The sequence below is a fragment of the Cherax quadricarinatus genome, chromosome 84 (genome assembly GCF_038502225.1).
Source record: "Cherax quadricarinatus isolate ZL_2023a chromosome 84, ASM3850222v1, whole genome shotgun sequence".
Classification (NCBI taxonomy): domain Eukaryota; kingdom Metazoa; phylum Arthropoda; class Malacostraca; order Decapoda; family Parastacidae; genus Cherax; species Cherax quadricarinatus.
This window is the reverse complement of record NC_091375.1, coordinates 4,006,707-4,032,710: the sequence shown is the minus strand read 5'-3', so window position 1 is coordinate 4,032,710 and position 26,004 is coordinate 4,006,707. Positions and strand designations below refer to the sequence as shown.

The 26,004-nt window shown below is 37.8% G+C and overlaps 1 protein-coding gene across 1 annotated transcript in view; it reads left to right on the top strand.

The window, feature by feature from the left end:
* Positions 1-25,215, top strand: part of Erk7 (Extracellularly regulated kinase 7) — a 281,631-nt gene extending 256,416 nt beyond the window's left edge. The window contains exons 2-9 of the mRNA XM_053799300.2: positions 9,194-9,413; positions 10,090-10,220; positions 11,182-11,351; positions 13,082-13,221; positions 13,925-14,120; positions 15,866-16,440; positions 16,716-16,924; positions 24,668-25,215. Of these exons, the coding sequence (XP_053655275.1) occupies positions 9,194-9,413; positions 10,090-10,220; positions 11,182-11,351; positions 13,082-13,221; positions 13,925-14,120; positions 15,866-16,440; positions 16,716-16,924; positions 24,668-24,898 (1,872 nt within the window). The 3' untranslated portion in view covers positions 24,899-25,215. The remainder of the gene's footprint in view (positions 1-9,193; positions 9,414-10,089; positions 10,221-11,181; positions 11,352-13,081; positions 13,222-13,924; positions 14,121-15,865; positions 16,441-16,715; positions 16,925-24,667) is intronic.
* Positions 25,216-26,004: the final 789 nt, after the last annotated feature.

Sequence of the window (26,004 nt, the reverse complement as noted above, 5' to 3'; positions counted from 1 at the left end):
AAATGCAATCAACCCACCCCTCCCTCTCATTTCTTACTTCCGTTACCTTGTCATAAAACTCTAGTAGGTTTGTGACACAGGATTTGCCTTCCATGAATCCGTACTGGCTGCCGTTTATAATCTTGTTCTGCTCCAGGTGCTCCACCACTCTCCTCCTGATAATCTTCTTCATGACTTTGCATACTATACACGTCAGTGACATTGGTAATCCCCCTTATGTATGCTGGGAGGCAATTGAACAGTCTTGGGCCCCGGACACTTATTGTGTTGTCTCTCAGTGTACTCGTGGCACCCCTGCTTTTCATCGGGGGAATGTTGCATCTCCTGCCGAGTCTTTTGCTTTCATGTGGAGTGATTTTCGTGTGCAGGTTTGGTACCAATCCCTGCAGGACCTTCCAAGTGTATATTATCATGTATCTCTCTCACCTGCGTTCGAGGGAGTACAGAACAAGGACCTTCAACCATTCCCAGTAGTTTAGGTGCCTTATCACACTTATGTGTGCTGTGAAAGTTCTTTGTACACTCTCCAGGTCTGCAATGTCGCCAGCCTTGAAGGGGGCTGTTAGTGTACAACAGTATTCCAGCCTAGAGAGCGCAAGCGATTTGAAGAGAATCATCATGGGCTTGACGTCCCTAGTTTTGAAGGTTCTCATTATCCATCCTATCGTTTTCCTAGCGGATGAGGTAGATACATTGTTGTGGTCTTTGAAGGCGAGATCCTCTGACATTATCACTCTCAGGTCCTTCACACTACTTTTCCACTCTATTGTATGGTTAGAATTTGTGGTATACCCTGACACATTTTTAATTTATTCAAGTTTTCCATATCTGAGTAGTTGAAATTTCTCTTCATTGAACTTCATATTGTTTTGAGTGGCCCATTCGAAGATTTGGTTGATGTCCGCTTGGAGTCTCGCAGTGTTTTCGATGGAGGTCACTGCCATGGTGATCCGGGTGTCATCCGCTAAGGAAGACACAGAGCTATGGCTTACATCTCTGTCTATGTCAGAAATGAGGATTAGGAATAGAATGGGAGCGAGTACTGTGCCTTGTGGAACAGAGCTTTTTACCATGGCTGCCTGGGACTTTACTCTGTTTACTATTACTCTTTGTGTTCTATTTGTCGGGAAGTTGTAGATCCATCTACCAACTTTTCCCGTTATTCCTTTATCCCGCATTTTGTGTGCTATTACACCATGGTCACACTTGTCGAAAGCTTTTGCAAAATCTGTGTATAATACATCTGTATTTTGTTTACCCTTTACCGCATCCAGGACCTTGTCATAGTGGTTCAGAAGCTGGGACAGGCAGGAGCGACCTGTTCTAAACCCGTGTTGACCTGGGTTGTGTAACTGATGGGTATCTAGGTGGTTGGCTCTCTTGCTTCTTAGAACCCTCTCAAAGATTTTTATGATATGGGATGCTAGTGCTGTCGGTGTGTAGTTCTTTGCAATTGCTTTACTGCCACCTTTGTGGAGTGGGGCTATGTCTGTTGTTTTTAGTGTGTGTAGGATGACCCCTGTGCCCATGCACCCTCTCCATAAAATGCTAAAGGCACGCGATAGGGACTTCTTGCAGTTCTTGATAAACACGGAGTTCCACAAGTCTGGGCCTGGGGCAGAGTGCATGGGCATGTCATTAATTGCCCCTTCAAAATCTTGTGGAGTTATAATAATATCCGAGAGTTTTGGGATGGCCAAATTTTGGGTTTCATTCATAAAGAATTCATTTGGATTGTCGACCCTTGGATTGGGCAGTGGATCGCTGAGCACTGAGTCATATTGGGACTTTAGTATCTCACTCATTTCTTGGCTATCATCTGTGTATGTCCCATCCCGCCTAAGCAGGGGCCCAATACTGGATGTTGTTTTTCCCTTAAATTTGGCATAAGAGAAGAAGTTTTTTTTTTTTTAATTTCCTTTATGGCTTTTAGTTCTTCCTGTGATTCTTGTCTCCTTTAAGATTCCTTCAGCTTAAGTTCGATATTTGCAATTTCATTGACTAGTGCTTCCCTTCGTATTTCAGATATATTGACCCCACTCAGCAGCTCTGGGACTCTTCGCCTTCGTCTGTATAGGGAACGTCTCTTTCTAGTTTACATCTTCTCTTTCTTTTTCTTAATGGAATGTGTCTTGAGTAGATCTCAAGAACCACAGAATTAATTTTTTCAAGGCAAATGTTCAGGTCCATGTTGTTTAGGATATCTTCCCAGCTTGTTTCATTTAGGACATGGTTTACTTGATCCCATTGTATGTTTTTGTTATTGAAATTGAATTTCGTGAAGAGACCTTCATGACTGCTCACATTTTACCTGGAGAGGTACAACTATACTCTGGTATATTTCCCCATTTGGTTCCACAGATAAAGTTCTTCGCCTCCACAGATTCCTCAGCGCACCACCCATCTTCTTCCTTGTAAATTCTACTGTATAACTCATCTCATATTTCAATGAACCCGTCCACTAACAAGTCCACTCAAATATCTGATCATATTTACTTCCTCCGTATTCTCTCCCTCCACTCTGATACCCAGTCTTTCATTGTCTAGACTCACGGAATCGTAATGACACGATTGCCAACAAACCATACCACGGGCGGGTATAGAACCCACGATCAGAGAGTCGCAAAACTCCAGACCGTCGCGGGTTCTATCCCTACCCGTGGTATGGTTTCATTGTCTAGATTTTTTGATACTTTCGTCACCTTGCTCTTTCTTATATTCACTTAATTTTCTTCTCTTACATATGCTCCTAAATTCCTCTTCCAACCTTTGCAACTTCTCTTCAGAATGTCCCCAAAAAATACAGTGTCATTGGCAAAAAAGCAACAGTGGCAACTCCTACTTTTCAGTTTTGCACCAAAACTACTTAACAACTTAACCTGGCTCAGATTTACATAAAAATATTTAGTTTAATTAACCACGCTTGACTAAAAAAATACAAAACTATTTTTTGAGAAGGGAATGATTACCGGTGATAAACTCGTAGGCGTCATACAGTGTGTTGGAAATGAGTTGTCAGACTGGACCCAGAGGGAAAATGCCTCCAATTCCTTTGATCAGGAGCTGCACCAGTTTCAGGGCCCTCTCTCCTCTAGAAGGGTTGCTAGAAGGGAATGGGATGAATTGTCAGGTGAACCAAATTGACTTTTCAGTCATCACTCGGTAATCAGTAACTTCCCGTTGTCACTTTTTTGGTCGTTAAACCTTCGTTCATCATAATGTGGTGATAATTACAAGCAACTCTACTAATGATAATAACAATTCGACTGGATGAAGACAGAAAAACAGCCTAAACTCGATTTGAAAGCATAATGAAGAAACAGTGCAGTAGGCCTACTGACCCCATACTAGGTAAGTAAGTAGGTTTATTCAGGTATACACAAACAGTTACATAGATTATCATACATAGCAGCATATACATAGAGAACCTAGGATTACACAAAAAAGTCAAAGTGACTTATTTCCATTGGGGTCCAACTAATACCCATTATTATGCTATTGGTGTATGAAGCTGTTTAGTAAGTGAACAGGACACACGCAACACTTGTGTATCATTACTGTGGAGATGTTGCACCAGCCAGTGGGTTTTTCAGTACAAAATAGAGAATAATTACCGGAAACTTCAAATTGTTTGTTCTCTCTAGGCTGGAGTACTGCTATACACTAATGGCCTCTTTCAAGGCAGACGAAATTGTAGACCTGGAGAATATACAGAGAACTTTCACTGCACATTTTAGTACAGTAAACCTCTTAAATTACTGGGAATGGTTGAAGCCATTTGACCTGTATTCCCTATGAAAGGAAAAGACTCAGCAGGAGGTGCAACATCCTTCCTCCCCAATGAAAAGCAGGGGCACCATGAGTATACTAAAAGACAACACAGTAAGTGTCAGGGGCCCAAGATTGTTCAACTGCCTCCCAGCATACATAAAGGGGATTACCAATAGACCCCTGACTGTCTTCAAGAGGGAGCTGGACAGGTACCTAAGTCAGTTCCTGACCACCCGGGCTGTGGTTCGTACATTGGTTTGTGTGCAGCCGGCAGTAACAGCTTGGTTGATCAGGCTCTGATCCACTGTGAGGATAGTTCATGGACCAGGCCATAAGAACGATGGAACACTGCAGAAGGCCTACTGGCCCATGCGAGGCAGGTCCAAGTCTCCTACCGGCTTAAGCCAATGCACCCAACCTAGTCAGGTCAGGTCACATTGACTTAAGGGAGGAACACGGCAACCAACCTGGTAGCACAAGCTATCAGGTCTAACTCACACCCACCCACATCTACTCATGTATTTATCCAACCTATTTTTAAAGCTACACAACGTTCTGGCCTCTATAACGGTACTTGGGAGTTTGTTCCACTCATCCACAACTCTATTACCAAACCAGTACTTTCCTATATCCTTCCTGAATCTGAATTTTTCCAGCTTAAAACCATTGCTGCGAGTCCTGTCTAGGCTAGATATTTTCAGCACACTATTTACATCCCCTTTATTTATTCCTGTCTTCCATTTATACACCTCAATCATATCCCCCCTAATTCTACGTCTTTCTAGAGAGTGCAGTTTCAGGGCCCTTAGTCTATCCTCATAGGGAAGGTTTCTGATACATGGGATCAACTTTGTCATCCTCCTTTGTACATTTTCCAGAGAATTTATGTCCATTCTGTAATATGGTGACCAAAACTGTGCAGCATAATCTAAATGAGGCCTAACCAAGGATGTATAGAGTTGAAGAACAACCTGAGGACTCCTATTATTTATGCTTCTTGATATGAAGCCAAGGATTCTATTAGCTTTATTGCGAACACTTATGCACTGTTGTCTTGGTTTCAGATTACTGCTAACCAGAACTCCTAAATCTTTTTCGCAATCCGTAATATTAAGATCTACATTACAGTGGACCCCCGCATAACGATGGCATCACATAGCGATTTTTCCGCATACCGATTACTTTTATCGCAAAATTTTTGCCGCGCATACCGATTAAAAACCCGCTTACCGATTTTCGTCCGAGACGCGTCCAATGTGCCCTCACATGTGCCGGCCGTCCCATTGTTTACCAGCCAGCCTCCGCGGTAACATCCAAGCATACACTCGGAATATTTCGTATTATTACAGTGTTTTCGGTGCTGTTTCTGGAAAATAAGTGACCATGGGCCCCAAGAAAGCTTCTAGTGCCAACCCTGTGGTAAAAAGGGTGAGAATTAGTATGGAAATTAAGAAAGATTTTGAAGGGTTTGGGGCTAACCCTGAGAAGCCTATGCCAGTTGTGGAATCCATTGTGCCTACTTCAAAGATTAAGGAAATGTGTGCACAGTGGGTTGAACTGCAAACCTTTATAGATGAAAATCACCCTGACACAGCTGTTGCAAGCCGTGCTGGTGACTATTTCAATGACAATGTTATGGCCCATTTTAGGAAAGTCTTGAAGGAACGGGAGGTACAGAGCTCTATGGACAGATTTGTTGTGCGACAGAGGTCCAGTGACTCTCAAGCTGGTCCTAGTGGCATTAAAAGAAGAAGGGAAGTAACCCCAGAAAAGGACTTGCTACCTCAAGTCCTAATGGAAGGGGATTCCCCTTCTAAACAGTAAGAAGATAATGCTCTCCCCTCCTCCCATCCCATCAATCATCACCAGATCTTCAATAAAAGTAAGTGTCATTTAATTGTGCATGCCTTTTTCAGTTTGTGTGTATTAAAATTAACATTTCATGTGGTAAAAAAAATTTTTTTTCATACTTTTGGGCGTCTTGCACGGATTAATTTTATTTCCATTATTTCTTATGGGGAAAATTCATTCGCATAACGATGAGCCCTCTTGCACGGATTAAAATCGTTAACCGGGGGTCCACTGTATTTAGTTTATATGTGGCATGGTTATTGTCCTGTCCAACATTTAGAACTTTGCATTTGTCTATATTAAACTGCATCTGCCACTTCTCCGACCACTGCATCAGTCTATTCAAATCTTCCTGGAGTGCTCGAATGTCCTCGTCAGAATGAATTCGACGGCCTATTTTGGTGTCATCGGCAAACTTGCCGATGTCGCTCTTTATGCCCTCATCTATGTCGTTTATGTAGATTGTGAACAGCAGGGGGCCCAACACTGACCCCTGTGGAACACCGCTCGTGACGCTTCCCCACTCTGATTTCTCCCCATTTATGCAAACTCTCTGCTGCCTATTTGTCAACCATGCCTCTATCCAGGAAAAAATCTCTCCTCCTATTCCATGTGCTTTAATTTTCCTCAATAGTCTCTGATGTGGGACCCTGTCAAAAGCCTTACTGAAGTCCATATACACAATATCATATTCATTACCATGATCTACCTCCTCAAATACCTTAGTGAAAAAAGTTAATAAATTCGTAAGGCAGGAACGCCCCTTTGTAAAACCATGCTGAGATTCGTTGATTAATTTATGCTTTTCAAGGTGGCTACGAACTGCCTCGGCAATTATTGATTCCATAAATTTTCCCACTATGGAGGTTAGGCTTATTGGTCTATAGTTCGAAGCTAAGGACCTGTCACCTGTTTTGAAAATAGGTATCACATTTGCCATTTTCCACTTATCTGGCACCATGCCAGTTTGTAGTGATATGTTGAAAAGATTAGCCAAAGGTGTGGGGGTGTAAACTCCCGAAACACCCTCCAGGTATAAGGTGGAAGATGTAAAGTAGTTTGAGGTGATCAGTCTCTCAGCCTTGATGAATCTGATAATCAAGATTCAGTCAGTCTTGATGAATCAAATTCACCATGACTGAACAACTCATCTCAGGACTGAGGGATTGATCACCTGAAACTACTACTACACATTTTCCACCCTCTCCAGTAATTTGTCTCTTTAATGGGGTATGTCAGGCCTAAGAGACTGATCACCTCAATGTATGTACTTCTTCACGTCTTTCACCATGTCCAGTAATTATTCTCTGTAGTGAATTAATTATATTAAGCCAGTGATTGGTGAAAGGTGTCCAAAGTAAAGGTACCCAGGTGTTGCACATGTTTTATTTTCATCTCCCACCCACATACAAGTGGGCACCGCTTATACAGCAGGTTAGGTTCCGAGGTACTGCTATAATGTGAAGCAAAGGTGGTGGTGGGTTTTTTTTTTTTTTTTTTTTTTTTTTTTTTTGAGCAATAGAGCTAGGCCTAAAAAATACATATACAGTATGCACATTACTTTAAATACTTTTGTCCTTAGCTTACAGCAGTGGATTCTAAAAATTTTCGGGCTGCTGCCCCCTTGGTTCCCAGGCCACATCCCTAGAACGTCCTCCCCACACACACATATGAATACACCTCTTTCTTGGTATTAGGTTTATTAAAAATTCAAAACAACACCTAATCTAATGCTATAAACAAGCATATTTATTTCACAAATGAAAATTAACATAGTAAACCAATTTATTTAACAATATGAAAGGGTAAATTTACATCTCATCTGTAACTACACTGATTGAGCACCCAGTCTGGTATTTTAAGCAAAAAAAAAAAAATCCTGAAGTCTGTCAGATGTCTTTGCAGCTTATTCAGGTGTGCACAATACACTTGCAGGTCATTGTCTGCATTGCATTTACTAGGAAAAGTACATGACATAATAATACAAGCATGAATGTTAAACTAAAAATCAAATACTTAAGAACTACAAGTCACAGCTTTAGCACAGCAACATTTCCACACTCTTTGGTGTGTCCCTTCATCAGTATGACTTACTCATATCTTTATTATATTATACTTTAAAATGTACATTATAAGACTGAAGATAACTTACAGTGAGTACAAACTTAGAGCCTTGGCCCTTGCAGATGTGAAAAATCTGGTCAACATCAGTACCCACGGTGTCTGCTGTCTGATCTGACTGGCTTGTGGCACATCTGAACAAATATTCATACTTTTAACACTGACTTCAGGCCACAAAATAAAATAAAACCATGTTTTTGTGTATAACTCTATGTTAATTTTATTCTTCGTAAAGCATTTGTATTACGAGTGTTCATGACTTAGATTTTGTCAGAGATTTTGTAAAACAAATGCTTCCCTAGTTCTGATGCCACCCTGTTGCCCTCCTGCTGCCCCCCTACTGCCACCTTTTTTCCTCAATGCCCCCCTTGATCTTTCCATTGCCCCATTTGGGCAATATTACCCACTTTGGGAATCACTGGCTTATAGTGAGTGGTGAATATATTTATTGTAAGAAGTCTGAATATATGAAGAATGGGTATAATTGAAAACCACTGCATTAGCAAAATGCCATAAAGTAAATTAGTGTAAAATGAGGCCTGCCTGTACTATACCCATTGAACCTATATTTACAACTACCCAAAGTTCTCACTTTGATGACACTACTTGGGAGTTTATTCCACTTATCCACAACTCTTGCCAAACCATTACATACATCGCTATATCCTTTCTAAATACATTTATAATTTTCCATCCAGGCCCATCTGCATATGTCGTTTATGTAGATTGTGAACAGAGGTCCCAATACTGGCCCCTGAGGCACACTGTTAATAATGGGTCTCCATCCAGATTTCTTGCCATTCCTACACACACACTCTGTGCCCATTTGTCAGCCATGCCTCAACCCAGGAAGTAACCTCTATATCATGTGCTGCAGTTTTCTTCATTGATCTTCTGTGTGGGACTTATTCTGACGTCCATATACATAATATGTATTGTACTCTTTATCTTGGTGTACCAGCTCAAATACCTTGCCTTGCCTTGAATATCTTGCCTTATGAAGGCATTCGTAAAGCAAGATCACCCCTTTGTAAAACTTTGAAGGTGGCTTCAAATTGTATAAACAGTTATTGAATCCATTAAATTTCCCACATTTGAGATTAGGCTGATCAGTTTATAATTTGCAACTAAGGACCTATCTCCCACTTTGTGAATGGGTATCATATTTGCCATTTTTCACTTGTCCAATATATCCATATGTAGTGATTCGTTTGCTAAGTTCCTCTTTACATTTTTTTAGAATACTTGGAAAAAAAAAAAGAGCTCATCAAGGCTCAGTGACTTGGTTGGTTTCAATCTACAGTATCAAGTCTGAGGACCATGTAGTTACATTTATCTTGTGTAATTTATTCTTGCCTTGAAATTCATATTTATATATACTCTTTCATTAAAATACTGTACAATAAAAATGTGTTTTATTCAAAACATTTGATAGTAATTTTTTTTACAGGCTTATGGCATCGTTTGGAAGGCGATTGATCGTCGGACAGGTGAGGTGGTGGCTGTGAAGAAAATCTTTGATGCCTTCAGGAATGAGACAGATGCACAACGCACTTTCAGAGAGATTGTCTTCCTGCTGGAGTTCTCCTCACATCCTAATGTTATCCGACTACTCAATGTGATGAGGGCAGACAACAACAAGGACATCTACCTCGTGTTTCAGTTCATGGGTTCGTCTACATCTCATCAGTTTTCCTTGTTTACTTCCTCAAGTCTCTACCTATTCACTTTTCATTTCTGTTTGATCTTACCCTCTTCTTCTTTTCACTTGCTCATTTATCTTTAAACACCCTAAAAGATAACTTAGTAAGTGTAAAAGGCCCAAGACTTTTCAACACCTTCCCTTCTTATATAAAGGGAATTAGCAATTGACCCCTTGTTATCTTCAAAAGGGAACTTAATAAGTTCCTTCAGTCAGTTCCTGATCAGTTATGCTCTGCAAGCATTAACAGGCTGACTGATCAGATCATTAATCAGGAAGCCCAGTCTGGAACCAGTTTATGGAGGTGATGAACCCTGGAATCTGCAACAGTTATCTTTCGGATATCCTCTCGCCTTTTTCCTTCCCTTCCTGCAAATTATCAGTATTATTTTCCTTTATCTTTCTCTTGCTTCTCCTTCTTTTCCTAATTCTCTTCCTCTTTAATCTTTCTAATTCCCTGCATTTTAGACATCTAATATTTTGTATATTTCAAAGCAGCAAATTAAATCTGTTGCATATACATTTTATAGGGTCTTAATATAGAATTGTGTGTGCTCATTTGGAAAAGAGGACAACATATTTAGTCTGTATCAAGCATGTTTCTTTTGAGTGGGATGTCGCATTATGGGAGAATTTCTTTACAGAAACTGACCTGCATAATGTCATCAAGAAAGGCAATGTTTTAGAAGATATTCACCGACGTTACATTATGTATCAGCTCTTCCGAGCTGCTCGTTACCTACACTCAGGCTCTGTCATACACAGAGATCTCAAAGTTAGTTGTTATATAGTAACTACTGTTCTCTTACATTAACTGCTAAAGCTTATAGTTTTGCATGCTGTTTTGGATGATGGTTGTTCTGTTTATTTTAGTTAATGTAATATCATTAGCACTTATCATATTGCAACTTCAATTATTTAACATAGTGCCCAACATTAATTTTTAATGCTTTCAGTTTTTCTTAAAATTTTGTTTTCTTTGTCTTGCATTAAGTTAATATAGTTTGTTACATAAACCTGCAGAAGCATATATGTATTTAACTACAGGTAAGCAGTTACAAAAACTTCTCCTACACACCTGGCAAGACGGTGCCTGAGAAAAAAAAGTTATAAAATGGGCTTTTATAAGATTCAATTTATGTATGTTTAGCTTAATTATTCATTGCTTTGGCCCATATCTAGGTTAAGTGTAGGTTCACTGTATATAGATGAATTTAATAGGTACCACTGCTAGGATATAGCACAGCACTTCTACACTTCTTAATAAAATTAGGGTAAGAATGCAAAGTATTATTTCATTTGAGGAGAAGTGTTAAACTTGTAGGATTTATACAGCACTTGGGGGTGGAATGGGAAGCAATCAGGCTTGATCCAAGGAAAGGGAGGACAGGTCAAATTGTTGTCTTAGTGAGGTAAAAAAAAATCAAATGAAAAATTACCAAATAGTGCAGGAACTGTATTAATTAAGGTCTAGAAGTGTTTTATTAGAATTACTGTTCTAGTATTTTGATACAATAGTACAATTGACTTTCATGATAATCTTTGATTTTACCATTAATGTCAAGTATTATACTTTACAGTACAATTTATAACAGTTTTAAGTTTTGACAGATATCTTTGTCATTTCTGGTTCAGATATTCAAAATTAAAACAGTATGGGAATAGTCAAAATATAGTGTATGTCTAAGTTTTAAGTATTTAATCATGATTTTCTGATATCAAATTTTTATTTTCAGCCATCTAACCTTCTGTTAGACAGTGACTGTCGCGTTAAGGTTGCAGACTTTGGACTTGCACGTTCCGTAGAGCCGTGTGCACGTGTTGAACCTCAAGGTGACCCTACACTGACAAATTATGTTGCGACAAGATGGTATCGTGCTCCTGAAATTTTGCTGAATTCAAAAAGGTGTGTATATCATGGCAGGTTTAGTCAATTTTGCAACTTAACTGGAGAATCCTGATGCTCCAGTAAGTGACTGTCAACAAGTAACTCAGTCTTCTTCTTCTTTCCATGTAGAATTTCTCTTTTGTAAACAAACAACTAAATGTAGAATATGAAGCATACATTACAATGCCTTAAATTACTTTTATGACGTGAAAAAAGCACTTGGAACTGCAGTTAAATAATTCAGTGTTTTAGCTTGATTATACAACATAAGCTAAGCAGTCACTATTTATTAGTCATTGGTAATATAAGAAATTTTAGAATGTAATTCTAGTGAAGCTATGAAGAATACAGAATATATTATTAGAAATGCATATTGAATTTCAAGAATGAATAATAAGCGGTAATGAATGACTATTATAATAATAATAATAATAATGCTCATTAGGGAAGTATAAAAAATCCTTCCTCCATAAGGCATAAGTGTCATAAAAGCCAACTAAAATGCTGGAAGCAGGGGGATAATAACCCCTTCTTTTGTATAAATTACTAAATATAAAAGGAAGGGTCACCCTGCCTTGGTGGGAGACGTTTGGTATGTTAAAAAAAAAAAATATTCCCACTCCTTTGGAATGAAGGCACAGCCCTTCCCACTTCCAGGCTCAAGTCAGTCTAGCCAGTTTCTCTGAATCCCTTTGTAAATGGTACCACACTCCACCAGCATGTTCATTAAAAACCACTTTTTTCCATTCACTCCTATCTAACATGCTCACAGAATCCTGCTGGATGCTCTAAGCCTCCGTTACCTCCTCCCTCCAACCATTTGTGGGCAGTTACCTACCACTTCAGATTCAAACACCCTCTCCATCATCATGTCCCTTTCCCTTCTCTAAATGCCCAATCCACTTCGGCAACCTACACTATCTTTTAATACATACACTCCAAACCTCTGCATGCTTGGTTGGCAATGCTGTCGCCTCACACACTGCCTGTCTGTGGTTTGATTTCTGACATGGGTAAAATTGTTGGGCATATTTCCTTCAGCTGCTGTCCCTGTTCACCTATCTCTAAGTACGATAGTACAACTGGGTACGATAGTACAACTGTTTTTTAATACATTCCAGTGTTTGCCTCCATAGATAAACTTTCTTTTCACAGATGCTTCAACACACCACCTGCCTTTTTCCCTTCATGTATTTTATGGTTCAACTTATCTTTCATAGACCCATCTGCTGACATATCTGCTCCCAAATATACAAATACATCTATTGCTTCAAGACTCCCTCCTTTCAGTCTAATACATATTTAACCTATCATTGCCTTGACATTTTGCTATCCTCAGTAATTTCTTTGCAATCTAATGGGACATTTGCTGTTTGTTGAATTATTACAATGTTACTAAAAACTATGGTTACACAAACTTTGCTCATTACAGTTTGCTGTATCTTCACCATCTCTGTTCAGAATAATCACTCTACAAAACTGAAGATCATTTAATCAGTTTAAATAATATATAATTCTTTTGTAATTGGCCTTTTGTTATTAGCTACCTTTCTTATCGTACTTATGATTGTAGTTAATTGCATAACAGTCCTGCTTTCTTTGTGCTTACTATTGCATTATTTCATTTTAACTACATTATTTGTACGGCGTAAAGAAATAAATGTTATTATTAATAATATTACTGTATATTATTTATGAAAGCAATAAAATTGAACATTTCTGTTTTTAATTAAATTTCTCATTGGCAGATATACTTTAGGAGTGGACATGTGGAGCCTTGGATGCATTCTTGGAGAAATGCTGCTTGGTAAACCAATGTTTCCTGGTTCCTCGACACTTGACCAAATTGAGAGAATTATGTCAATTATATCTCCTCCGTCCAGAGAAGGTAATTGTTGTTACATAAAATTATTTTTAATTAATGTTGCCACAGAGGTTTTCTTTTTCCATCATTTTTAACGAATATTGATATCCACGTTTTATGCGAATTTTCGTAGGTTTTAAATAAAATTTTATAGGGCAAAATTGTCCAGCTGCTAATACTAGTAGAAAAAAATAAAAATATCAGTAGTTGTTGAGAATAGAAGCCAACAGCTTTTTGATTGAGTCAAAGGCATCAGGAAGAACATTGGCTAGTAGTTTGCCCAGTAGAATGTCTTAGTTGGGTAACACAGAAAACTTATGACTTTATTTATGATTGGTCTAACTGGTTAGCAGAGAAAACTTTTACGAACAATTTAGTTTTTCTGTTGCAAATTGGATTCTAGAAAGACTTAAAGCCTATTGTATCTGTAGATAAAATTTGAATTATATGAACCAAAGAGGTGATAATTATGTTTAAATCTGATAACCTGTTGAGTGTGCTTTGAGAATTTGACAACTTAAGTTATCTTGCTAATTATCTATTATAACATTCATGGTGCAGTGAAAAACTCATAGGGATCACACACTGCCTGGAGAAATGGAAAGCAATCTGGATTGATTCAAGGAAGGGGAGGTCAGGTTTGGTTCCTTTGATCAGGAGCCCCTCGGTAGCATCAAGGAACCTCCCATGAGGAATTATTATACTAAGCTTCATTCGTTTTCCACAGATCTCCATCTTGTTTCATCCCAGTACGCCTCTACACTGCTCAGTAAACCCCATGGAGGTCGAACCCCCAAGCCACTCAAAGATGTACTGGCAGGTGCACCCAACGATGCCATAGATTTGATTGAAAAGTTGCTGGTATTTAGTCCTGATAAAAGACTAACAGCAGAGCAAGCTCTGAAGCACCCTTATGTTGCAAGGTACTGTAAAAGTTTTAATATTATATGTAAGTACATGTATCTCTTAACCCTTTGAGGGTTTCGGACGTACTAGTACGGCTTACGACCCAGGGTTTTTGACGTACTAGTATGCCTAAATTCTAGCGCCCTCAAATCTAGTGGGAGAAAGCTGGTTGGCCTCCATATGAAAGAATGGGTCTATGTGGTCAGTGTGCATGGTATAAAAAAAATCCTGCAGCACACAGTGCATAATGAAAAAAAAAAAACTTTGACCATTTTTTTGGAATAAAACAGCGACTTTGCACTGTATTTTCGTATGGTATTTATTGTTGTATTCTAGTTTTCTTGGTCTCATTTTATAGAATGGAAGGCATATCATAGAAATTGAGATGATTTTGACTGGTTTTACAATGAAAAGTACCTTGAAATTGAGCTCAAAGTAGCAGAAATGTTCGATTTTTACCAAAGTTCAAAAGTAAACAAATCATGCCAAGCGTCCAATACACGTCAACTGGTGAGTCTAATATTCTTTTGCAAGTGCGCCAATATGATTCATACCATTTTTTACACTACTGCAGTAGTCTGCATAACAGTAAATCTTCTATTTTTTGTGAGAATAAAAATTCAAAGTGGAAAGCAAAAGAATGTAAGAGGGGCCTTGAGACATGACTAATGAACAGAGGAAATGTCATTTTAGTGCCAGGAATGTATTTCTTGTTTGTTCTGGACCCTATTCAGAAATTGGCATCTTTTGAAATTTGTGTGAAATTGGCAAAATTGCTAAATTCTGACCACTGTACTGGATAGTTGAAATTGGTAAATGGATGGTTTCTTGCACTTTCAATAGAAAAAAATGGAGTTCTAGCGACATATTCATGTTTTTTGTCGACTAGTACAGTGGAAATGGCCGAAAATGGGGCTCAAAGTGGGCAAAATTGCCGATCCGTAAACATCGCCGAGACCGCTAACTTCGCGAGAGCATAATTCCGTAAGTTTTCCATCAAATTTCATATTGTTGGTGTCATTATGATCGGGAAAAGATTCTCTATCTTTCATAAGAATTTTTTTTTTTTTTTTTTTTTTAAATTTGGCCGACCCTGAGAACGAGTCTTGGAGAGGGCCTGTCGACCCTCAAAGGGTTAACTTTAAAACTGATATCACCTCTATTGCTTACTATTTCCTCTCCCAACTATAGGGGATAAAGCAAATTATGTATACATCATAATAGAACAAATAATTTTTTTTAAGTGCATTGTTGCATTTCTCTTTATTATATTTTTTCAACACACCAGCTGTATCCCACTGAGGCAGGGTGCCCTGAAAAAAAAATCAGAAGTTTCTCTTAAAATTTAGTAATTTATACAGGAGAAAGGGTTGCTGACCCCTTGCTCCTGGCATTTTAGTCACCTCATGACAGGCATGGCTTATGGTGGAAGAATTCTTTTCCACTTCCCCATGGAAAGAAGCAGAAATAAAGAAGAACAAGACCTATTAAGAAAATAGAAGAAAACCCAGGTGTGTGTGTGTGTATACATATACATATGTGTGTATATGCATGTGTAGTGTGACCTAAGTGTTAGTAGAAGTAGCAAGACGTACCTGAAATCTTTTTGCTGTTTTTTACTTGTACATATTTTTTATGCAATGTGGTTTTCACTGGCAGAACTATATGTTGATTTGGAAAGCAGAAAGTTGATAAGACATGCCTGTATATTTTTTCACACAAGATTATTTACCTTCTTTACATGTATTGTTTCTATTAACAGATTTCACAATGTTGCTAATGAGCCTTGCCTGGAGCATGCAGTGGTGCCTTGTATTCGTGATGATGTGCAGCTTAGTGTTGATATCTACCGAAACAAATTGTATGAATTAATTGCCTCTAGAAAAACTCGTTTAAAGAATTCATCGAGTAGTGAGCGGGCTAATGGTGTCTACAGTTCAAGAAGCAATACCAGTCAGGCAAATGTTGCTCACAACTCAAAAGATCACAGCAGCTCACAATCTAAGTATAATAACCAAAATAATACTTCAAATTCTCAAAATACAAATCACCTCACCCCAATAAGAGGTACACAGACCTTTCAAACAAATCAGCCCATTAAAGTAAAAGTTGTTGCACGCAAGCTAGATAGACACTCCGTGGGTAACTTTGAAGAATGTGCTCGCCAGTCCTCAAAAGATAGTGATAAATCTTCAGCCAAATCATCAGCTAAATCATCATGTAGCTCTAGTCCAGCCAGCAATGGTCGTCACAAGTCTATATCTCCTGTAATCTCGAAGCCTGCAGAGTTAACACCAGAGAAAAGACGTGAAAGAACCTACAGTCAGCATCCTACAGGTGTGTGATTATATAGCTAATTATTGTATGTGCTTATTGATGATAAGGATGAGTTTATTTTGAATAAAAAGGCACAATACCATGACTGGAACAACAGGCACATAACCTGCACATGGACTGGTGTGTGACTCATTAATGTTCCAAGTCCAATTAAAATGCTCTCATAAGTTACTTTCTCTTATGTTCGGGTTGTTTGTGTATGAGTTTATTTTATTATACAGTTAGCCACTGTATCATAGATTTACTGCATGTGAAAGTTTGCATTTTTATTTCAGATGTATCGCAAAAGCATCGGAGTCTTGAAGGAGTTAATGCCATGGGTGGGGTAGTGCCTGTAGCAAGATCAGGAGGAGTGACAGTGACAGTTGGTGGGGGAGGTGGGTCAGGTGAGAAGCGTGGGCCTTTCACTAGGTCTGTATCCCTCACCTTCCCTGCTGCAAATGAGGGTTCACCCACCAAGGTTATTACTAGTTATAACAAACAAGTGAGTATGTCATGGTGCACTGATGCTGCTATCATATTCAAAGTAGATTTAGTGGAAAAGTTTACATCCTTTACAAAGTATGTAGCTCTCACATTTATCTAAAAAAATTAACTACTGTATATATGGGAAATCTATAATTAAAATGCAATTTTTGGAGCTAACTTGCAAAATATCTTATTGGCTCTTGGGACCTAAGAAAAATTTATTTTCCTGCCTACAAATTTAGTCAGTAAAGTCTTTTTTCGTTGTTCCATTTGTATATAATCTATGCATAATATTTTTGCTGATGAACAGCACTAAATTGATGCAGTTCTATAATTGAAGAGAAAGCTTTGGATAAAATATTAAATGAAAATCTGTCAGTGTAGCCTTCAGAATATGGCTGGAGTGCTGATGTAAGATGCATATAGCCACACAATACTCATATGATATGTCTTTTCATATTCTTTCCTTGATTAATACACAATATATACAAGGCTTCCGGTTAGCCAGACTTGAGTCCTGGAAATGGGAATTACAATGCCTGCACATTAAAGGAGGAGTTTGGGATATTGGCAGTTTGGAGGGACATCAAAATTGTCATATCTGAGCACCTCTATAAAGTCAGTGATTATGTATGAGTGATGGTTAAAATGTTGAATGATGATGAAAGTTTTTTCTTTCTTTTTGGGTCATCCTGCCTCAGTGGGAAATGACCAAACTTTCTAAAAAAAAAAAAAAATCAAGCTAATGAAGTGATGGATGGATGATGTAATTTGATACATATAAGGGACATATAATGTAAATAGAATAAGGTGATAACAGAGCACATGAAAATATTAATATTGATTGTGTGAACATTGAAATCACTGGACAGATAGAGGGATCTCTAAGTATTTTTTCTGTAATAATAAATAAAAGATTGTCACTCAAGTTTATAAAATTTTACAAATGAAATATTGAGAAACTCGTATACTATGCTGGTAAACTCCTAAAAGGTTTCAGATATGTGGATGGGGAAATACTTAAAATGCTGTTCTAATTGTATGTTAGACAACAATTTTAATATGTAATAGAAGTGGGTGGCTTCACCTGAAAAATGTAATGTGGAAAAAGTTCACAGGATATGACACTCAGAACAGAGATAACAGTAGTGATGAAGAAAGACTTAAAACACTAAAATTTCTTTGTGGATTGATAGGAAAAAATTGTAAGACATGGTAAGCTCAAAAATTCTGATTATAAAACTGATTATAATTTTGATGATAAAATTTTGATGAATAAAGATTTTTTAAAACCATTAAGAAAGAAATAATAGGTCATACTGGAGAAAATAATAATACCAAATGGATACTAAAATATTGTTTTACAAAGTGTTCGTATACTGGAATGAGATCCAGAAGGAGGAAGTATTGTATGTACTGCAATAACTGGAATTCATTTAACATTGGGAAGTGTTCAACCCACAGGGGTCATGTAGTGCCTGGGGAATGCTAAGCATTCAAGCTCGATCCATGGAACATAAGGGAAACCACTTGTTTGGATCAAGAGCCCCTTACCTGACATCAAGGTGCCCTCCACAACATCTGAAAACTTTAGCATTTAGTTTGTTATTAAATATTTTAAAGAGAAGGTCTCAAAAGCATATCTTTATTTTTATAACTAAAAATAAGTACTGTAATTAGTTCTAGATTTTTTCAACAAAAAAAAAAAAAAAAAAAAAAAAAAGAGGTAGAATATGCCAAAAACCTTTGAAGCTTAAAACACTGATATCAAATTAAATAAAAATTAGGGGATACTGTGAGCATAGCTCAACTCATCAAACATAATTTGAGGTTGCTTAATTGTAATTCTAAAAGATTAACCTCACAGATCACTTTTTTTGCCAATTCTATACTTATGATTATACAATACTGCACTCAAGTATTTTTTTTCTAAGTGTTTGCAGACTAAATATTGCTGCTTTCTTGTACATATAAACTAGAATTATTGCAGCTTTGCACAGGGTATCAAAAGAATTTGGAGAGTCCAGTTATTGAAACAAATTTTTAGCTTAGTTCAGAAATTTCAACTGTAACATTAACCTTGGTGGGAAAAGGGAAGGTTGTCGTATTATTGCACTTATGCACTGATATTCAGCCACTGATTTATGAGTATATCTCACAACATATTGAGGACATTTCTGTATGCAGTATACTATTCTAAACACTATGCACACTCCAAATTTGCCTTTAGCACAGCTCAGTTATCTTCCTTCTTTAGTTTTAATGTCCATGTTTAACTACAATATCTCTTTTCTTAGTCACCGTTGCTTCTTTCATCATCTCATCTGCACTGCCATATACTTTGTTATATCACAAAATTCCTCTTATTTAAGATATGACTCTTCATTAAGCAGTCTGGTGAAGTCTACTTCGGTGCTAGCTTTGCTGTCATCTTGGATTTGGATTGAAAACTCTTTCTCTCTCTTATATTTGCAACCAAACAAAACCTTTACACATTGCAAGGTATAAAAAATGAAATCGTAAGTAATAAAATGTGTTTGAACACTGTATCTAAGATTTCATTAAGTACTGTACATGTGCATCATATTTTGTTTGTGTTAATGTTTCCACATAAGAAAAATGTTTTTACTAAGAGTAATCTTGTCCTGTCTTGACATTCGTGTGTGTTCGTATTTGTAGTGTGAGTTTTAAGTTGCACACAGGTAGACTGCAAGACTGAGCAACTACTCATAGTATCACACACACAATCTCTCGTGTACTGTGCTTGAAAGTAGACCTTGCATGTTTCACACTTTTCTGCTTATTGTATGCATTCACGTGAATTAATATAATGCTTTACAGTTTAAGTACTGTACTGTATGCTTTTAGAGCAAAAAATTATTTCTTAGAATCTCATGGGGCCATTTTGAAAAAAAGATATACAGGTTGGCCATCACAAATCCAGCATCATCGGGACCTGTAGGGTACCGGATTAGTGACTGCCGGATTACCCAATTTATGCCCTATTTTTGGCCTATTCCATTGTTTCAGTCTACCAAACTCATAGCTATTTTGTTAGTATTTCTTCTGTAGTGCTGTTTAAATTCAGCAAGGTTTATACAAGCGTTGCACTGAACCTTCGCTACAGTGCAACTCTTGCAAGAACAGATCTTGCAAAAGTTCTTGCAAGATCTGTTCTTGTTTCTGGTTTGTTATACAAAATGGCTAGCTGGTTTATTATGCGTTAAAGCCCATCAACTACACGATGGTCTTTAAGGCCCGCAATAGAAATAAATCACTTTGTCTAGCTTTTTTGGGTTATCCTAGGTTCTCTATACATGCTGCTATGTTTGATAATCTATGTATCTGTATTTGTGTATACCCAAACATACATGTACATGTTTATTGTATACACACTCATCTGAGTTTTCTTTGATAATATCGTAATAGTTCTTGTTCTTATTGCTTTTCCTTTCATATCCATGGGGAAAAAGAATAAGAATCTTTCCTTTGTAAGCCATGCGTGTTGTAAAAGTCAACTAAAATGCCGGGAACAATGAGCTAGTAACCCTTTTTCCGCAGGGTAATATTTAGTGAAGGGATTCAGGGAAACCGGTTATTTTCATGTAGTCGGACTTGAGTCCTGGAAATGGGAAGTACAATGCCTGCACTTTAAAGGAGGGGTTTGGGATATTGGCAGTTTGGAGGGATATGTTGTGTATCTTTATATGTATATGCTTCTAAACTGTTGTATTCTGAGCACCTCTGCAAGAACAGTGATAATGTGTGAGTGTGGTGAAAGTGTTGAATGATGATGAAAGTATTTTCTTTTTGGGGATTTTCTTTGTTTTTTGGGTCACCCTGCCTCGGTGGGAGACGGCTGACTTGTTGAAAAAAAAAAAAATGTATGAAAGAGGGGAAGGTACCTAGGGATTGGCCGAGAGCATGTATAGTTCCTTTATATAAAGGGAAGGGGGACAAGAGAGATTGTAAAAATTATAGGGGAATAAGTTTAATGAGAAAAGTATACAGTAGAGTTATATTTGAAAGAATTAGAGGTAAGACAGAGAGTAGGATTGCAGATGAGCAAGGAGGCTTTAGAGTGGGTAGGGGATGTGTAGATCAAGTGTTTACATTGAAGCATGTATGTGAACAGTATTTAGATAAAAATAGGGAAGTTTTCATTGCATTTATGGATTTAGAAAAGGCATATGATAGAGTGGATAGGGGAGCAATGTATCAGATGTTGCAAGTGTATGGAATAGGTAGTAAGTCACTAAATCCTGTAAAGAGTTTTTGTGAGGATAGTGAGGCTCTGGTTAGGGTGTAGGAGAGAGGGAGATTACTTCCTGGTAAAAGCAGGTCTTAGACAGGGATGTGTAATGCCACCATGGTTGTTTAATATATTTATAGATGAGGTCGTAAAAGAAGTAAATGCTGGGATGTTGGGGAGAGCGGTGGGATTAAATTATGGGGAATCAAATACAAAATGAGAGTTGACACAGTTACTTTTTGCTGATGATACTATGCTTATGGGAGATTCTAAAGAAAAGTTGCAAAGGTTAGTGGACGAGTTTGGGAGGGCGTGTAAAGGTAGAAAGTTGAAAGTGAACATAGACAAGAGTAAGGTGAAAGGTGATGAGGGTATCAAATGATTTAGATAAAGAAAAATTGGATATCACATGAAATATTGAGAAGGAGTATGGCAGTAGTAAATGTTTTCAGATATTTGGGAGTTGACTTGTCAGTGGATGGGTTTATGAAGGATGAGGTTAACCATTGAATTAATGAAGGAAAAAGGCGAGTGGTGCGTTGAGGCATCTGTGGAGACAAAAAACATTATTCATGTTATATGGGTGTGAACCTTGGGTTGCAAATGCTGCAGCGAGGAGGCGGCTGGAGGCAGTGGAGATGTCCCGTCTAAGGACAATGTGTAAATATTATGCAGGGAATTTGGAGTGTGGAAATTAGGAGGTGTGGAGTTACTAAAAGTATTAGTCAGAGGGATGAAGAGGGGTTGTTGAGGTGGTTTGGTCATTTAGAGAGAATGGATCAAAGTAGAATGACTTGGAGAGCATATAAATTTGTAGAGGAAGGAAGATGGGGTAGGGATCGTCCTCGAAAAGGTTGGAGGGAGGGGGTAAAGGAGGTTTTGTGGGCGAGGCACTTGAACTTTCAGCAAGTATGTGTGAGCGTGTTAGATAGGAGTGAATGGAGACAGATGGTTTTTAGGAACTGACGAGCTGTTGGAGTGTGAGCAGGGAAGTTTGGAGAGGTATGTTATATATGCTTCTAAAGTGTTGTATCTGGGTGCCTCTCCAAAGACAGTGATTATGTGTGAGTGAGGTGAAGATGTTGAATGATGATGAAAGTATTTTCTTTTGGGGAATTTTCTTTCTTTTTGGGTCACCCTGCCTCAGTGGGAGACGGCTGACTTGTTGGAAAAAAAAATTATTTATTATGTCATATTAGATGAATTGCGATAGGTAAATAAGCCGTAGTGTTGATGTTAGCATAATAATAAAGTATATTCCCCTGCATCACGAGACTGAGCTCATGGCAACTGACAGTGTCTTCAAAGTCACCTTATCTTTGTACTGTGTATGTGCTTTACAAAACAAGAAGCATTTCTTTTATTTGTTGGAAACATGGCTAGGGCTAAAAGTAAGCAGGTTATAACAATAAATGGAGAAAAAGAAATTGGAGTGACTTATGCAGCAAGTAGCACCACCAAACAGTAGTAGCAGGTTGGTGTGGCGACCCTGGAAATTTGAAATTACCCTAGCCGAAATTAGTGCCGGATAACTGATGGAACCGGATGACTGATTGCCAGATTTGTGATGGCCGACCTGTAGTATAATAAAATAAATACTTAATAAATTGTTCTCAGGTAATACTTAACAGTTTGCAGTACACTTTGAAAAACTGGCATGCTCAAGCATGAGGCCATGCTGGTTTCTCAAAAAAGAAAAGGAATACATATACCTACTTGTTTTTTAGAGAAATACAGTAATGCTTTATGTAAGCAAAAATAAATGATCAGATATGCTAAGTAAAAATGGTTGACATGTCAGTTTCTCAAAAATTTACATGTTAGAGGCAGTCCTATTATGTGCTAATTTCCCAATATTTTGGTGCTAGTTTGAACAGATTTCTGTATTGTATGTATTTGTTGAGTCTGTGTGTAAACATAGAAATCAAAACTAGGGTTCAGTATCATTTGATTTTTTATGCATGCACTCTGAAACATCCCATTCCAAATATTGCAATTATCTCATGCATCCTCATATCTTTATTATTAACATTTTTTTTTACTCAGTAGCCATCTCCACCAAAGTAAGAGTGACCACAAAAGAGGAAATACATTCACAATCATTCATACAAGTACTGTCTTGATAGAAGTTTGTTGACATCACATCTAGGATTACCTTCTGACTGAAACATCCCTTCCCCTCTATCAGAGTGCAGGCACTAACCTTCCCACCTCCAGGACTTAAGTCCAGCTAACCAGTTCCCATGAATCCCTTCATAAATGTTACCTGTTCACTTTCCAGCAGCATATCCATCAAAGCCTCCAACCATTCCTGGAATGACCTCCCTGCCCCTCCCAACTTCTACTTCAGATTTATACAACCATTTTGTTTTACATCATATTCCTTTCCATCAGATAGGATGTGCACTTGTGCACGAGTATGGTTGTCGTAGAAGATAATGGATACATTACTTAAAAGTGCATGGAAATTTTGATTAGCTTGTCGTATGGGAAAAATTATGGTACAGTATTAATTTATCAATATATAAAACCACTTATTAAAAGGTAAGTTTTATTATTTATTATATTGCATGTTGACTGAATTATTTTGTGTTTTATAACACAGTATTAATTTTTTTATTAAAGTTATACAGGTATATGTATATGTTCAGTTTATATATAGAGTATATTTATTTTCACGGTAGGCATCATAAATATGCCCATGCATAAACACTTCACGAAAGAAAATGAGACCTCTCACCATAACCTACTGTCTTAGAAATAAAATAAAATATATGTGGGTTTCCTACCTAGGCTATTATTTTGTAGGATTACCTTGCTTCTTGATGCACTTTGAAGTCTCCTAGGCACTGATAAGACTAGTTTATGGAGGATAGAAGTCAATACCTTGCCACACCTGCTTACTGGCACTCAAGATTTTGGGGTTAGAAGACATGTCCATGCCTTGAAACTTACATTTAATAAGGTTCTCAATGTTTTTTTTTCAGATTTAAGTCGATTGATTTTCAGGGCAGTCATTAATTTATAGTAAATTACAATATTTTAGTCATTCTTTGTCTTTGGCAGTGTAGCAAGGAACAATGTCTTCCATACAAAAGTTGCACTGGTGCTTCGTAAAACTGTCAGGCAAAAACTCTGATAAAAGCTTACATATGTACATGCATATTTATGATGTCTGTATAACTAATGGCTATTATTATAACCTTAATTTTTAAAATGGTGGACTGTTAAGCCAGTGGAAGTGGAAGGCCTTAGTCAGATGACCAAAAGCTCCAATGGTGGGTCATCATATGACTAAGACCTACATCAGGAAACACTTGTACTGTGTTATGATGAATCTTACCTAACCTATACTTCTGTATAATATGCATTATATTATTTATCCAAACAAAAATCAAATTTGTCATTGATAGTAAAAAAAAAATGAGCATTACTAACAGACTTGCCTATAATATCAATGAATGAGTGTCTTAAATTTTAATAAATTTAATATTTTCTTATTTACAGGCATCACTTCAAAAAATAAGTCCCACTAAAATGCCTTCAACAGCTGTCTCACCAGTCAGTAGACACACACACACCAACATTTTTGGGCATGAAGCAGTGTACAGATCTCCAACAAAATACTCCACTACAGTTTATAGTACCAAGCCCTCGCATCCTTTATTTGCTACATATTCACAACATGCGACGATATCATCGGCAGCTTACAGGGAGCTACGCCAAGGGGTAAAATAAAATATAAGTGAGAGAAATGGTGAAATTGTGAGAGAAAACTTGAGTAGTTGTCAGCATAATGATTAGGAAAATGTTCAGCTGTGTATGGCAAAAAGGGAAAATTGTGTATCACATTTAGTAAAATCAGGAGGGAAAATTCAAGCAATGATAAAGATTTTGATGATATTTGGAGATGCAGCTTATATGACAAGAGTGTTAAAATTTGGTATATAGTATTGCTATTTTATAAACATACAGGTAAACTAATGGTTTTACAAAGTCATTTAGTACACAAGGTTTGACAAGGTTAAGGATCCCTAGCTTTATTGACAAGCTATTTACAAGTTAAGGATTCCTAACTTTATTGGCAAGCTAAGAGCTGTTACCTACATCAGCTCATTTGAAAGCATTTTTATTGTTATGAGACATACAAGTAGGGAACAGGATGAAGTTGGAGCCATCTGTGGGCCAGCATTTTCATTTGATCAACTGACTTTATCTCGTTGACATCATTATGTTGTACGAATGTGTTCCATACTCGAGTCATCCTGGGTATATATGATCTCAGATGGAGTGATGTTCTGGAGAAGTGTACAGCCAGAGTGAAGTTGCTGCTTTCTGCCCATCTTGTGGCATAAAAGCTTGTTTCACACTGTCCTCGAAGTGGATCCAAGTGTGGTACTTTGACAATATTGGCCTTGTACATAATAGTAAGGCCACCCACATCCCTCCTATGTTGAAGGCTCTGCTGAAATGACAGATCTATCCAGGATGGGTCCAGGCGAGAGATGAGACGTCTTGCTCTGTTCTCTACTCTGTCAAGCAGTCGCAGATGAGAGGGGGGGCAGGCAAACCAAGAAAGTGGAGCATACTCAAGGTGTGAGCGTACTTGTGCCTCGTACAGGATCTTGCAACCCCTACTGTCAAGCAGATACGAGATACGGCGAAGTGCTGTAAGCTTCCTGGCTGCCTTGTTTGCAAGATTCGATTTTTTCTCTCTCTCTCTCTCTCTCTCTCTCTCTCTCTCTCTCTCTCTCTCTCTCTCTCTCTCTCTCTCTCTCTCTCTCTCACTCTCTCTCCCTCCTACCCTCCCTCTCTCTCACTCTCTCTCCCTCCTACTCTCCCTC